The following is a 16,611-nucleotide window of genomic DNA, read 5'->3' as shown; positions in this document are numbered from 1 at the left end:
AACAATCCCAGCAGAAGAAAAGGGTCTTATCTAGCGAAACGATCAGTTAATAAAAAAAAAAAAAAAAAAAAAAAAAAAAAAAAAATTATATATATATATATATATATATATATATATATTTTTTTTTTTATATATACGATCAGTTAATTAAAAAAAAAAAAAAATAATATATATATATATATATATATATATATTTATTTATTTATTTATTATTATTTTTTTTTTTTATTAACTGATCGTTTCGCTAGATAAGACCCTTTTCTTCTGCTGGGATTGTTAACAGCTGCATTTGGGATCATTTGAAGCTCCATTTAAACTGCATTTTGGAAGTTCAAACTCAGGGCACCATAGGAGTCCACTATTTGGAGAAAAATCCTGAACATTTCTTTATGACTGAAGAAAGAAAGACATGAACATCTTGGATAACAAGGAGGTGAGTACATCATCTGTAAATTTTTGTTCTGGAAGTCAACTTCTCCTTTAAAAAGTGTATAAATCAATTTGTAATAAAAAATAATTAAAAAAAAAAAAAACATTGTCCACCAGCAACACCAACAGGTAAAGTTATATAGGAAGTCCTTGTCCCTCTCATCTCCCCTGAGCCCATTGAGTTTTAACAGACCCCCTAAAGCATCCGGTGGGTTTGGTGGGGGTAATTGGGAATCAATGGTGGAAACTCATGTGAGAGGAGGCAATGTGTTTGGTTCATGCGGTATATCCAGCCTCTTATGTTCATGCGCATTACGCATTTGCAAATCAGTCTGAATGAACAATTTAATGTCGTTAATGAGATATATATATATATATATATATATATAATATGAGGACTGAGAAGCTTTTGCCTCTGTGTAAAGACTACATCTTTCATGTCTTATGTGCACACATCAATCAGGAAAATATATATTGCATATTTCCATGTAATCAGTATAAAAGAATGGCGCCCAATGAATGTTTCAAATGCCTTGGCATCATTAGACGCTGATTAATTGTTTATTGTTATACAATTATTTATAATTAGACGACAATTTAATGCTTTATTCTGGTTAATGGCAGCTTGGATACAAACAAAGTCATTCTACTCAAGGTTTAGAGAGTCAAAATCCTGAAAATGTTTAAAAGCTGAATTATAGTATATAGTTGATTCAAACTGTTGAATTGTTGGAAATTAATACTTAATACTGATTAATACTTAATACTGATTTTAATATTTTGAGTTTTACTCTCATTTTAGCAATATATATATATACAATTTGAAGACTACTTTTTTCTGCAGTATATTAACAGGCAGTTAAAGGAAGAGTAGCACGATCTCAGTTAGATACAAAACCTTTTTGAACACCTTGAGATAAAACTCCTTCCAGTTAAACAGTGTTGAAATAGTTTGTTTTTAATTCTTCACAGCCTCAAATGTCTCCTGCTAATGTTAATGCAAATCAGCTTCTCTGGAAATGTTAAAAACCTCTTGGGTAACAGTGGGTGTCCATGAGTAACTGTGATTAATGTCCCAATTAAATGTGTGTTGGGTGAATCTGTCCACAGAAATTTAATGAGTCCGTTTTCAAGTCTGATCACTTCCTTTTTCGCCTGACCTCTGATAGGGAGGCACTTATGTGCCCTGAATGAAATTATAAGAAATTAAGATTAATTTCCTGCATTATGAGTCAGAGAAAGACCTTTAATAGGAAGGCCACAGCACAGGTGCACCATAAATATGATCTCAACTAGATTTTTCGATTTTCTGAGTAGTGCTTGCGTATGCAGAACTCATTCTCGTGATGAGAATGTTGCTGCGTGGCCAAAAGTGTGCACCTTAGCAAAAACCAAAGCATTTGCTGGTTTCAAGACTCTTGGAAAGTTTTTTGCTTCAAGGATATCTGCTGCTTCTCTTTTTTTCTACTCTCGTGAGATACTTCTGGGAGTTTTAAAAAAGAATGGGAAAGTCGGTGTGGAACATGGATTGAAAATACATGGAGGAGGTACCGATGTGTGGCCTAGAAACACAGTCTCATTTGACTAGAGCCCAAGGTCCTCTTCAAGTACTTTTGGGATTTGATATGCCGCTCCAAATGACAGTGAATATGTGCTGTTAATGCTCATGTCTTTGTTTTAGCAGAGATCTTATGTTTTATGGATTTATGCAAATTGAACACGACTGTTGTCGTACAGGAGAAGCTGTTTTTTTTATTTCTTACAGCACATTATGACTCCCCACGCAAAGCACAATGCCTGGCAGTTATTCTAAACGAATAATGATGAACAAAATGAACTGTTTGTAATCAAATGTTAACGATGTGCCTACCAAAGGGAAATATGCGTAAAAATGAGCTGCTAGTGTCTTATCTTCATACTCTCTTTTTTCTTTTCTCTAGAGCGGGGTATTTGCCCCAAAACGTCCCCCTGCAGATGATCTCGTATTTGTCTCAGGAGGCCGAGTTTCTGCCGTGGCACGCTGCTAGTCGAGCGCTTTACCAGCTCGACAAACTTCTGGACCGCACTGAAGACCACAGCCTGTTCAGCGTGAGTCTGATCTCAGATAAGTTTGGTCTCTGTTGTATTTTAACCTTGACTAGTGTTATAAGAAAGACACGGCTGATGTCTAGCAGCACGTCTCAGGTGGCTCGACTCACCGCCAGACATATCGAATTCAAAACTTACTCTGATCATCATCCAAAACAGCAGTCCAAAATGTTTCCAGACACAATGCCTGTCTGGCGCAGCAATTTAGAAACTCATACATACTAAAACAGAGTCAAATCTCCACCATTGCCTGTTTCATTGGCATTGTTTCAAAGAGCAGTCCATACTTCTCATACTATTTCTGCAGTATACACTATGTATCCTATGCGAAGTATGGAGTTTTTCTGCATGTGTGTGATCACCAGATGACATACTAAAAGTATATTTAAAGTATACGGAATATATAAAAAGTATAATACAATAAAAAAAAAAAAAAAAACTATTAGCGTTACGTTTTTAAAGATAGTTTGCAGTATGCGGTGTGCAGTATTCCATTCTGAACCCAGCCTAACGTGACAGTGTCACACACTTTCTCAGGCTTACCTGTCCACCTGCTGTCATATTCATTTATCACTTTGTTATTCAGAATATCACTCAAACGCCTACCCACAATCCCTCAGTGGTGCGCATGAGTCATTTCTGCCCCTCATCTGTAATGGACGACCCTTTATTGTGAGAGTGAGAGTGTGATGAATTTAATAGCATCTTTTCTCTATTTTTCTCCATCACAGTGTTTACTGTGAGACACAACAGATGTTTAGAATGTAATGGAAGACAGGAAACAGCTGGAGCTGATTAGTCAGATGCCTTCAGTCATGTGACCAGGTGTCTCAACCTGTCAGAGCAAACCCTTCTATGTGTGTGTGTATGCTGGCCAGTGTATTTTGGCCTGTTCACACACAAACACAGCATCACTAACCATCAAACTGTGATAAATCTATTGGCAAAACAAGAATACGGTAAATTGCTGTAGTAACAGCTTGACAAACACACGTGATCAGCTGTACAGTCCACTACAGTATGGAAAACAATGTCCTTTACCAGCGTTAATGTGCTTTTATCCGTGTAAGTGTGTGTTAAGAATTGAATTGCGGCATAGCGGGGTCTAATTGTGATCATTCACTCGTCTCAGTAAGAGGGCATGAAGGAGAGCAGTCATGCTAAATTAGCCATGACATTACCTGCTGCGACATTTCCCTCAACCGTATGGCGAGTCAAAACACACACACACACACACACACACACACACACACACACACACACACACACACACACACACACACACACACACACACACACACACACACACACACACACACACACTCTCTTATACTGTATACAATACAGTTCACCATTTCTTTGCGTCCCTTTTTGTTGTTTTGCTATCAGGACTATGTTCTAAGACAGGTGGAACCGAAGTATCACAAGTTGGGCTGGCCAGCCACTTCCCCTGACGGCTCCTTCATGCAGGCGGCTTATCAGGCCGAGTGAGTCTTGAATTTCATATTTGTTAAATTATATATTACAGATATAAACTTATATGTAGTCTAAGTAAGGACACCAAATGGCAAAGTGTAAGCCAGACATTTTCCACCTCAGAGATGGGACTGACCTCAGTAGACAGTATTTAATTTTTAATTTTCCTTTCTCTATCTTTAACTTCCTGCTGATGTACTTCCCTGGTATCCTTCCCATTTTTTCCTTAGAGAGCTACAGAGAGAGGTGATCATGTTGGCTTGCAGTTTCGGAAACAAACACTGTCACCGGCAGGCTGTTTCTCTCATTTCAGACTGGATTTCCAGCAACAAGAACAGGTGAGAACATTTACAGAATGTACAGAATGACAGCCACACCTACACACATACACAGGTATGACCAACTGAACAAAAAATGAATGTGATGCACATTCATAACAGATGTGGTATAACTTCTAGCTTTTTATTGCTATACTCATACAGATATATTGCAAAATATGACTGGTTATTGTTCTGTATGTTCAACCCTGCCAAGATTCATAAAGTAGGTGCTTTATTCCAGGTGTCCATGGCAACACACATTTGTTCGTCTAATTTGTTTTCCCTGCTTCCCACAGCAATGTTCACATGCATGTATGCTGTATCACACTGTCAAACACACCATGCCACCGGCAGAGACTAATGACCATAATGGAGAATAAACAGGATTGTGGGTGTGTGTTTTACTCTGCCCAAGATATTGTGTTTGCCCAGCTTTTAGGAAATTATTTTTTGTGTGTTTGAGCCAAACAGTTGGCCGCATGCCTACAAACAGATGAAAGACCACATACACAGTACTCACTGGCAACCTCAGTCAAAAGAGGGGAGGGTAAACCAACTCTTGAGTAAAACTCAAAGTACGTAGCCTAATGGTTAGCGATGACTAATCTAAAGACCTCTGATTGGCCACTGCATTCATAAGCTCTACAGAATCATATGTACAGTAATTAGTTATAATGTGCAACACTGTAAAAACCAACCCAGGCTCATTGGAAATATGTTTCTCTACATACATTTCTGCAACACTGTAATTGCATACAGTCAAGCCCGAAATTATTCATTCCCCTGCCAAATTCTGACTTAAAGTTATTTTTATTCAACCAGCAAGTTTTTATTTTTTTGACTGGAAATGGCACAGGCTTCTCCCAAAAGATAATAAGATGATGTACAAGAGGCATCATTGTGGAAAAAAAATATTTCTCAGCTTTTATTTACTTTTGAACAAAAAGTGGCATGTCCCAAATTATTCATACCCTTTGCAAACTGTCACAGTCTATGGGAAAATCCAAAGTTCTATACCATTCCTAATAGTCCAAACTGTTCTAAAGCATCCTAATTACACTGATTCATTAGGAACAGCTGTTTTAATCAACTCAACAGGTGGAAAACAGAAGCTCTCTGCTGTTGATTTGTGGACAGTCATGGCTAAGACAAAGGAGCTCACTGAGGACCTGCGACTGCGCATTGTGGCTGCTCACAAGTCAGGAAAGGGCTATAAGACCATATCTAAATGTTTTGAAGTTCCAGTTCCAGTCTGCTGGTGGCAACATCTCAAGGCAGACAATCCAACGGACACTGCACACCACTTGGTTCAACGGACGCAGACCAAGGTGGACACCACTTCTCCAGATAAGGCACACAGCTTGGCCTTTGCAAATGCTCATCTGGACAAAGAAGACGACTTCTGGTCTTCTGTTTTATGGTCAGATGAAACAAAAATTTAATTGTTTGGCCACAATCACAATGATGTAGCCTTCATTTGGCGTAAAAAAGGAGAAGCCTTCAACCCTAAGAACACCATCCCCACTGTCAAACATGGTAGTGGGAACCTAAAGTTTTGGGGGTGTTTTTCAGCCGGTGGACCAGGGAACCTAATCACAGTAAACAGCACCATGAATATATCAAAATTCCCAACAACAACATCAGGCAGTCTGCAGAGAAACTTGGCCTTGGGCACCAGTGGACTTGTACTTGTAAATTATACTTTGTGCAAAAAGGAATACAAGTTGTCAGAGTTTCACTACCTCTAGTGTTCATTTCAACTGGAAGCTGCAGTGATGCGTATAGGTACGTTTTTTTTTTTTTTTTTTTTTTTTTTCAGTTTTGCAGAAATGTATATAGAGGCATACATTTCTAATGAGCCTGTGTTGAAGTTTTGCCCAGCTTAAGTATGCCTCAGTCACACTGGACATTTGCTTGCTGGCTGCTTCAAAACTGTGCCCTAAAATTGACAGACAGTCCTTTAATACACATGCAGATGCTTTATTACACATGAAATGTGTCACATATTGACCTTGCCTTCATATAATATGCATTTAATGACTTCTGAGGCCTCTAACATGACTCTAATCACAGCGGGCGGCTCAATTTAAAAGCTTTTTGCCCTAATATTCTTGCTTTCAACATGTGAAATACACACTCAGTTGGAATCAGCCAGTGTTTGACCTGCTCAGTCAAAGATTTTCCACTCTTTTGCCCTGAAACTGCTCAATTGCTCTGGCAGTGGCTCTGTAATTATTACCCCGTGGAGTCCAGTGTGAGGTTTCGGATCGTGTCTGAACAGACTGGAAGTCTCTTTACTGAACACAATCCCTCCTGCTAGCTGTATCATCAAGTGGACAGGCTAGTCTAATCCACTGGCAGAGAGTTAGAGCTCATAAAAACAGTCATATTTTTTACATTTAGGGCATTTACATTTTACATTTAGGGCATTTACATTTATTCAGAACAAATTATTAAAAATGATTATTATTATTTTTTTTGTGTGTACGACTGTCAACAGATGGCAAGAAATTAGTTCTAAAATTAATTTGCTAGAGATTCATCTGCCTTTCTTCTTCACTGTTTTTGTGCTATTATTTATACCATCATTTTGATACTTATAATAACTTACGGATTTATGGACGTCATAACTGTTCATATTGTGCCGTTTTTCTCTTACCTGTCAGTAGAAGTCTGGATCTGCCAGATGTGTCCTTCACTGTCCTTTTCTTCAAAAATGACCTCCAGTCCTACTGGGACAATAAAGAGAATCTGTTCAGCTTGATATTCAGGGATGAGCACATCATAAAAGAGAAATGTGTTTGACCTTTATGTCTTTTTATGGTTTAGGTGATGATAATGTCACAGCAATGACCTAGCAGCATTTATTAGCTGCAAAGACAGGCTTCAGATCACTGTACAGCCAAAGACAAACGCTGACAAATCCATCTCATGGGCTTTACTGATTATAAACAGGAAGCCATCAACACCTCTGTTGAACTAGTCCAGCTGAATTTTTAGTACTTTTAGTCTCTTTTTTGAAATAATACATTCTTACAATGTAAAATACTCAAAGAAACATTTTACATTGTTTCAAGAACAAAAGCATTTGATAGGCATATATTGTACATTCCCTGCAGAATCTCATAACTGCCTTTTAAACAGAGGAAAATATTGAGAAAATCAAACCTTTATATTCAGGTTACAATAGGAAAAGATATAGAAGTCAAAACTAGATTTATGGTTTGTGCTGTCTCCCATTTTTATTGCGAAAATATATAAAATTCATGAATTTTCCCGATATCATGGCAGCTAACGGAATGCCACAAATATTATTCTTTAACTGTGTTATTAAATTCACTTTTCTTTCCAGTCAGTGGCACTCATAAACAAGACATCACCTTCACAGGTGTGGAAATTTCAGTCTATATGCTCCAATTGGTTGTGACATGATTTCATATCGTACTGGAGGTGCCGTTTTCTGTATTGCTAGATTGAAAACTCCCAGAGGCTCCGTCGGCTCATCCAGAATCAGCAGGTCTTTATTGCGCTTTGTTTGAGCAAATCAAAAGTTCAGTCACTGTATCGCCGCAGCTCCTCCAGAGGTTTAATGCTATTTCTTCTTCCTGCACGAATATTACATGCATCGCCTCACAGACTGAGATGCTTTTCTCTCTGTGTAGCTCTACTGTAGACAGTTATTCTTTTCTGAGATTTATAACCAGATGATATCATGGGTCCATCGAGGGCTCTTACTTATGACCGATATATTGCTAGACTATATATATATATATATATATATATATATATATTGCACTGTGACTCACTTTGGGAGCCTGCAGTGATGATTTGGGTCAAATTTTCATCACTTAAATGATGACCTCACCAAAAATCTTTGAATCTAAGAGTGTCTTTTTATTTTAAATTATATTTCCCGCACAGACATTTTAAGTGGGGAAAAAAGATCAACTTCTCACATATGCATACAAACAAAAATGGAGAAAAACAATCACACTGTTTTTCACTGATTCTTCTGGAGGTGAAACATTGACTTGTGATTTTCTATCTTTGAACAACCCTGAGGGCTTAACAAATTCCTTGCTTTGAAAAATTCTCTCCTTGGGAAAATTAATTTTTTTAAGAATCAAAACAAAAATTGTGAACACAATGTGATTTAATGGTGTGTGAATAACCCTTAGTAAATGATTAATGAACAGCCATGGTCACAGAGATCTGCATATATGGTAATGAGTGTATTAATCTGCATATATGCTAATCCGTGTATCAACATTATTAACTATTTTCCCTGTATGTGAAAGAAAATAGTAAATTAGGCTCCATCAATACAGTTATAAATGTTAAATATAAGTATTTAAATGCTGAAATTAGCATGTATTATTTATTATTAGCTAATGTTAATAAATTAGCATGTATTAGCATTTATAGTTACCTTGTGTCGGTCAATTGTCTGTCCCACAGGATTCCACCCAACGTGCGAGACATTGTGTACTGCACAGGTGTTTCTCTGATGGATGAGGACGTGTGGGAGTTTATCTGGATGAAGTTTCACTCCTCTACAGCCATCTCTGAAAAGAAGGTTCTTCTGGAAGCCTTGACCTGCAGTGACAACATCTTCCTACTCAACAGGTCTGTCAACACTCTTATACCTCATTAACAATGACATGGTGAAGCAAAGAAATTCAAATGACAAGCTACTGTTGTATGAAACGTTGGTCAATCAGTCTTAGCTGAAAGTTTTAGCCTCTGAAACATCACCTCCAAATTGTGTTTGAAGAGCATCGCTGTACATCCACCAATCTTTGTAGTCTACTGCATCTCGTGAAGCAATCCGATTCAATCCTTTCCTCCACATCACATGACTCAGACCAGCAGAGCTGCACTTACTCTTCTGATGGGGCAGTAAAGACAATGGCTGTCGTAGGAGCTTTTCCCACATGTCTCTACGGTGTCTTAAATCCTCTCAACTCAATAGCAGGATGAGGACGGTGACGGATTACACCCTGTCCAGGCCAGACGAGGATCTCAGAGCCCACACATTTTCTGAAGCAGTTTTCCTCAGGATTCACTGCTGGTTCGACATCTCCATTTATTCTGTTGCATTTGGTCACTGTTTTATAGATGCACTGAGAGAAAGAAACATCCCCATATAAAGAGATCCACCATGACCCCTCTCTGCAGTGAGTGTTCGGCACTCAACAGGCTGATTCCTGTGGGACGGCTTCAGCATGAGTCTGTTGAGAGGGATGTGGTTTGCCTCACTAGAGGAAGAAGATAAATAGCGCCACACTTAGTAAGCACACATTTCAGTGCTCTACATTCAGGTATCCTCATCTTCATGTTAAGATACTATTCATCATATTATAGTCAGCAAGGAACATATTCATTTTTTTCTATAGTGGTAATTGCCTTCCTTGAAGGTAAAATCAATGAGTGTTTTTCACTCTCAGTGATTCATGACTTGGCTGTCATACACAATACACTTAGATATAACATCTGAAAGACATGCAGCTGAACCATGAATACAAAATCTTCTTCAGGAGCCTCCATTTAAGCCTACCTACAATACAAAATCTTGGAAGGGCATCCTGCTTCTGATAGCGGCTTGTTAATAGCAACCAATCAGATTCGGTTTAGATGTTAGGGATAGGGTTAGGCCGCATATCCACCTAAGCATTTTTCCTAAGGCTAGCATATTTTTTCACTGTAAATTGTTTTTAGGGGTGTGTTCAGACACAGTATAATTTTCCTTTTTTGGTCCAGACCAAATTAACCAAACCAACTAAACTACAAGTGTGAACAAACCGTGAAACACCTGGAGTAGGACAAAGCGCTGAGCTTTTTTTTTTTACTGAGTGCTGCACACTCTTTGTTTTTGTTTTTTCAGCACCCAGAGTTGAAGAATGTTCAACTTTAGGTAATATGCAGCACTAATCACTGTCATTTTTTAGTCCGCGGCCAAAAACCACACCGACCAACTAGCACATCCTGCTTGTAGAACAGCAACAGACGACAACAAGTAGCACAACAAATTTCAGCTGGCTAAAAATGCTTTGGTGGACACATGGTCTTAAGTTTTACATTGAAGACATCCTTGCTTCTGTTTTATTTGTAGGTGAGTCATTCTACAAAACGGGTGCCATTTCCACTTTGCAATTTTCAAAAAAATTATTAAGAACAAACTTTCTATAAAAAAGACTACAACTTGAAAGACAAATTAACCCTCCAAAAAACATATTTTCCCACCTCAGGCACAAACTCCTTAATATTATCCTTTTTCTTCAGGCAAGGGCACCTTTCTTGTACCACCCTGTTACGAACGATATGTATGCCATTAGAGTAGTAAAACATGAAATATATTTTTAAAATTCTATGTTTTCCTAATAATGAATTGTCTCTTTTTTGCAAACCATCAATAGAGAGTCTGTAATTTAATAAAAAAAAAAATAATTGTTAAATTTTTAATCTTAAAAAATGAATTTGACATTTCAATGGCCTCACTGTTTGTAGTGAAAAAACAAATTCACTCAAAAAATACAAATAAAGTGGCATTTATTTAATTAGTCCACACAATAAGAATATCATATACAACATTAATATTTTAGATGAAAATATCATGTTGGTCAACACGGACATGTGAAATTGGCTATGTACTAATGAAAAATGATTACAAAATAGTATGTTATTTTTTAAGAATAGTGTTTTATCATATATCATGTTAACAAGAACACTTGAATTATTAACTTTAAGCTTTAAAAACACACTTTAGGACATTTTTTGTGCCTTAAGCATCTCATCAAAAGTTGCAGACCCAAATGGCACCCGTTTGGTAGAATGACTCAGTTTTTGGCAGTGTTATAGCAGAGACCAGTGCATTTCAGTCAAGAGTCAAGACAAAGATCATAAGAGGGTCAAGATCAAGACCAGAAGAGTCGAAAAATGGTTCTTTTCCACTGCATGGTACGACACAGCTCACTTTCTGGTGCTTTTTCACTGCATGGTACAGTTGAGGTTCCAAGCGAGCCGTACCGATACTAAAATGTGACGTGTTAACACTACAGATGAGTGAGAATTGTCACTATCAGTGTCATTGGATTTGCTACACAAGACACCACATCTAGCAACAACTGACACCGCAGTATTGTTCACATGACTTAAACTACTTGCTTGAAAAAAAAGGAAAAAATAATGGTTCCTGTGGTGCGCGTTTGTGTCTTACGTTGCAACTAGCCTATAATCCCACCCAATTTGAAGCACCACTAACTGCAGTGGAACAGCATGCAAGCTGTGCCATACCACGCAGTGGAAAAGCAAAGTGAGTCGAGCCGAGCAGTGGAAAAATGGCAAAACAGACCAGGAGAGGTTTAAGTTTGAGTCAACATGCACCTGAATCCATGACAAAACCAAGGCCATAAAAATATGGTCTTGGACCCAGACTCAGACCATGACCATGAAAATTGGTCTCTGACTCAAGCACTCACAGCTAGGCATTTTTGGCAGAGTCCCTGACAATTTCAGCTGGCTAAAAATACTTTTGTAGACACGCTGCCTTAAAGTTGACATTGTAGTTTACAATATAAGGCAGCCTTGCTTCTGTTTTATCTGTAGTAGAGACCCATAGAGGTTTGAGTTTGAGTCAACATGCACCTGAATCCATGACAAAACCAAGGTCATGAAAATATGGTCTTGGACCCAAATTAAGACCATGACCATGAAAATATGGTCTTACACCCACACTCAAACTCGAGCAGTCCAAAATCATAATTTCATTGTCTTGGTCTTGTCATTGACTTAGGAACATGCAATTTTGACTCAGCTTCGACCTTTTTCTGGTCTCTGTCCTGACTCGGACTCCAATGAGCTGGCCTCAACTACAATACGGTTATTAGTTAGAGCTGTGGTTCCCAACCACGTTCCTGGAGGCCCCCCCAACACTGCATGTTTTCCATGTCTCCTTAATCAAACACACCTGATTCAGATCATTAGCTCATTAGTGGAGACTCCAAGACCTGCAATGGGTGTGTCAGACAAAGGAGAGATGCAAAACGTGCAGTGTTGAGGGGCCTCTAGGAACGTGGTTGGGAACCACTGGGCTAGGGTTATGTTTGGTTAGGAGTCTGAACCGAGTCCAAGATCATCATTTAATTGTTTTGGTCTTGTCATGGACTCAGGAACATGCAGTCTCGACTCAAACTCGACCCTTTTCTGGTCTCTGTCCTGACTCAGACTTAAATGAGCTGGCCCCAATAACTACAATACCGATTATTGGTTGTGCTTATATTTGGTTAAGACATGTTTTTGACATGTAAATCGTGTTCCATGATCCTCAAAAAATAGTCACCTTTTGATGGTGGTTGGTTTTATTTGGTTTCTAAATGACTGAAGCAGATCAATTATTGTCATTAGCTGGTTCAAGGTTGTTTAGGTGATTAATAAACTTGACTAACAGCCAGTGAGGCTAGACCATCTTAACTGGTAGTTTTAAAACAGCTCTTGGAATCATTGACTAAATATGCAAAGAAAAGTCAAACAAACATTTCTCCCCACAACACAAAAGTATCTGAATATAAGTAAATGACTTTTGTAGAATGCAGTAGTGATGTGGTGGTGTTGACATCATTGTTAGAAAAACACAGGCGCTAACAATACTCACATGCTAATTAGAAACTGGCACCTAGTGCTACAATGCATAGCATTAGCATGATGTGATAGCCACGTTGATGTGTGAAGACCTGTAACTGAATTTATATCAGCTCACAGAAAAACTGCAGCTGTTGATGTCTTCTGAGAGTTAACACTGTTGAATGAATTCCCATTAAATAAAGATCTCTCTGTTCATTGTGCAGGTAGTGCCTTATAAATCATTGTTGCCTAGTGAGGTTTTGGTGTTACTTTATATACTTAAAATATCTCTCATTACTCAGATTCCTTTTTGTGCCACTTAATGAAGATCTAATTAGGTATTTAACTTCTGAAGTAAATTGTGTCTAATCAGGAAGTTTCAAATACCTTCCTCTTTCAACTTAAAATTGAGGCATGTTGTTAAACACCCCATAATTATGTCTACATAATTATGTTACATAAATATGTGTGTGTATAAATGAACAGGAAACCACTCCTTACCAGCCCTAATATACTCAATTGGATTTGTACTGGCAAATCCATGACTTTATTCCTGTCTACCTGAACAGTGTCACTTCAGAAAGATCAGACACTGTTCAACAGCTCCGTCATGATTCAAAGGTGCAAATGTCTGAGTGCTTTCCTCAAATGAGGTCTCAAAGGAGTGATTCTTTAAACCCTGATTAAATCTAATCCAGTCTAAATTACACATTTAATAATGATTCTCCTTTGAAAAGCCATTTAAGTCTAAAACTACGCAATCCATCAGGTATCTGCTTGTACTTAAAGTGATGCCGGTGTTGATTCATTCAGAGCCCCCCAGGAACCCGGAGACTGGGGGAATTTGAAAATTTTCATGACTGCAGCATTCCGACGTCCACCTTTGCTCTACTGTCGGACTTAAAAGAGTGGAGAAGACCTCTAGCAGCAGATCATTGATTTCAGCCACACTTAAATTTCACACAGCATGCACAAGCAAAGCCCCCTGTCCCAGATGAGTTGCGTGTATGTGAGAGTGTGTTTGTGATATTTAATCTACCACAGAGAAAACTGCCCTGTGTTTGGAGTGAGCTAGTAAATGTGCTTCAATCACTGAGTCTGAAGGATGGGGTGTATGGACTCTGTGTTTACTATTGATTTCTATAGCATGAAGTGAATTGCATCTCCCTCCTCCATGTTTTAACTTCTTTCAGTGATATATGTTGTGATCCAGTGGGCTGAAAATAATTCCTCTTCACTACTGGAATGTGTGTGTGTGTGTGTGTGTGTGTGTGTGTGTGTGTGTGTGTGTGTGTGTGTGTGTGTGTGTGTGTGTGTGTGTGTGTGTGTGTGTGTGTGTGTTTTAGCTGATCTCACTTCCGCTCTGACTGCTAAGCTACAAATGTTCCTGCAGCCTTAGAGACTGAAATCTCAGTAAAAGGGAAACACATCATTACTGTAATCACTTGGTGTTCTTTTATCACACTGGAAATTGAAGTACAGGTTAAGCACATTGTATTTGTAGGACACAGTATTCCATGCTGCTCGGGTTGTATACCATATCACAGTAAATGTGGTACGCATCCTTCACATATAGAAAATGTGCATACTGTCCTGTGCAGTGTACATTAAATATAAGACAGTAATATGACAATGTGGCATTATCAGTCATGAGCAAAGCAAAATGGCCTTTGGTGTTTTCACGCTGTCACAATTACACTTGCTAGAAATCAATAACACAAGTCCGATATCAGAATTTGGAAGTGTTAACTTTAAAAAAGGGAATTGAGAATAAGCACAGCAGAAGAAACTCCTCTGAAAGCTTGTTCACACTTGTCTTAGAAGAAACAGGAGATGTCAGGTTTGCGAGCTGTGAAGCTGCCGTCCGCACACGGATGTGAGCTTTGTCACCGTGGCAATCTCCAGGGTGTTCGTGAAAAGGTGCTACAAGTGACTTGGCGATGCATGAAGTCGAAAGCCCAGAAGAGCGTTTGAACTGAAATAAGAGACCAAAAAACAGCGAAGCAATTACCCCACATGTTTTTGCAAATTGAAACTTGTGCACCGTGGCAGCGTCCTTATGTGAAACATCTCATTTCCTATTTCTTCCTTTTTCATCTACTTGACATTTCGCACCAATTTGAAGCGAATGGGTCTATCTGCATTTGATTTGGGCTTTTCAGGTTAATTACTTTTTAAAGACACTGACTCACAGTCTTGAAAACGTATTTGAATAATTGTTTTTCGCCAGGCCTGTCAGTGGCTGTCTGAGCTGAAAACAGCGAAGAGTAATGTGTTTTGTATTTCTGATTTACTCAACCTTAAAACTAGCATGGGATTACAAAATTGATTATGAAAAGCATAATTAGGAAATATATAACAAATGTGATGACAAACTAAGGAAACTTATTTATTTGTGTTGTCTACAGGCTCCTGAATCTGTCACTCACCTCTGATCTGGTGCCAGACCAGGAGGTGATCGATGTCATCATACATGTGGGCCGCAATCCGGTTGGAAGACATTTAGCATGGAGATATCTCCGCGAGAAGTGGGACATATTGAATTCCAGGTGAATGTGGCTTCATTCATCTTTGTCTATCAGTTATTTTAACCTTCCTCTCAGTCCCTGATATGAATTTCACATTTACACTCTCGTAAGATATTTGTGAACGTTATTTCTTGTCTTGTTTGGAAGACCAGAGAGCATTATGGGAAATATCTATTGGTGTTTGTTTGCTTCTGAGCTCATTAGAGCAGTGCTCCAGTGTTTTTAATAATAGCGTCTCTCATTGGCAGGTATGGAGAGGCCTTATTTATGAACTCGAAATTAATCAGCGGCGTGACAGAGTTTCTCAACACTGAGGCCGAGTTGAATGAGGTGAGGATGGAATTTTACATCATCCAAAGGCTTGTACTCCTTTAATCAGACTAAAACACTAATGAATTATTGACAAATCTTCACGGAACATTAATACTTACAAACAAACTTTGGTCAGCAAATTATTGAGATGGAGAAAATGAGTAAAAGTAAACTCTGAAGACTGCAGAAATGTGCTCTGGACCATTTTGTTGGGTTATTTCCTCAATGTAACTGCTTAACCTTATTACAGGAAATGGAACGTATATTCACTTATTCAAATTCATTCAGCTTCAGTCCCAGAGGACACAGAGTGCTGATGCTTCTCACTGCAGCGCAGCACTTTCTCATCCAGCTGACTTCGTCTCCACAATTTATCATTCATACTGAGATAATACGAACCCCCTCAGTGTTTTCTTAAACAGAGCATTAGCATACTGTCATTGACAATCAGCTGCTGCCAGAGTACTTCATCCACAGATTCATGAAACATCATCACCACGTTTAATACCAATGGTTTAAAATGATGGTTTTATTTCTTTTGAAATTTTTTATAAACAAAGAGCGATTTTAAAATAGTTCAGGTGCAAAATAGCAGCTTTAATCCTGAATCCCATCACGTTTATTCACATAGTCATCATGACCTCAGGAATTGGGAATCATTTTTGTCGCATATTTTGTAACACCCATGTGTCCTTCCCTTCCAGAAAAACATCAACTCCGATAATTCTGTTTACTTCAATGGATTAGAATGATAGTTTTGTATTCTTTTGAAAGTTTCTGTGAATAAACAGCTATTTTAAAATAGTTCAGGGGCAGCTTTACTCCTGAATCCCAGCACG

The 16,611-nt window shown here is 38.3% G+C and overlaps 1 protein-coding gene across 1 annotated transcript in view; it reads left to right on the top strand.

Moving 5' to 3' along the window:
* The window catches only part of LOC141332844 (thyrotropin-releasing hormone-degrading ectoenzyme-like), a 62,038-nt gene that overhangs the window by 42,666 nt on the left and 2,761 nt on the right, over positions 1-16,611 (top strand). The window contains exons 11-16 of the mRNA XM_073837802.1: positions 2,370-2,517; positions 3,907-4,004; positions 4,224-4,331; positions 8,772-8,939; positions 15,341-15,481; positions 15,709-15,790. Coding sequence (XP_073693903.1) covers positions 2,370-2,517; positions 3,907-4,004; positions 4,224-4,331; positions 8,772-8,939; positions 15,341-15,481; positions 15,709-15,790 — 745 coding nt within the window. The remainder of the gene's footprint in view (positions 1-2,369; positions 2,518-3,906; positions 4,005-4,223; positions 4,332-8,771; positions 8,940-15,340; positions 15,482-15,708; positions 15,791-16,611) is intronic.

Source organism: Garra rufa, chromosome 4, assembly GCF_049309525.1.
Source record: "Garra rufa chromosome 4, GarRuf1.0, whole genome shotgun sequence".
NCBI lineage: Eukaryota > Metazoa > Chordata > Actinopteri > Cypriniformes > Cyprinidae > Garra > Garra rufa.
The sequence above is the reverse complement of the archived record's forward strand: the minus strand, read 5'-3'. Positions and strand labels throughout refer to the sequence as shown.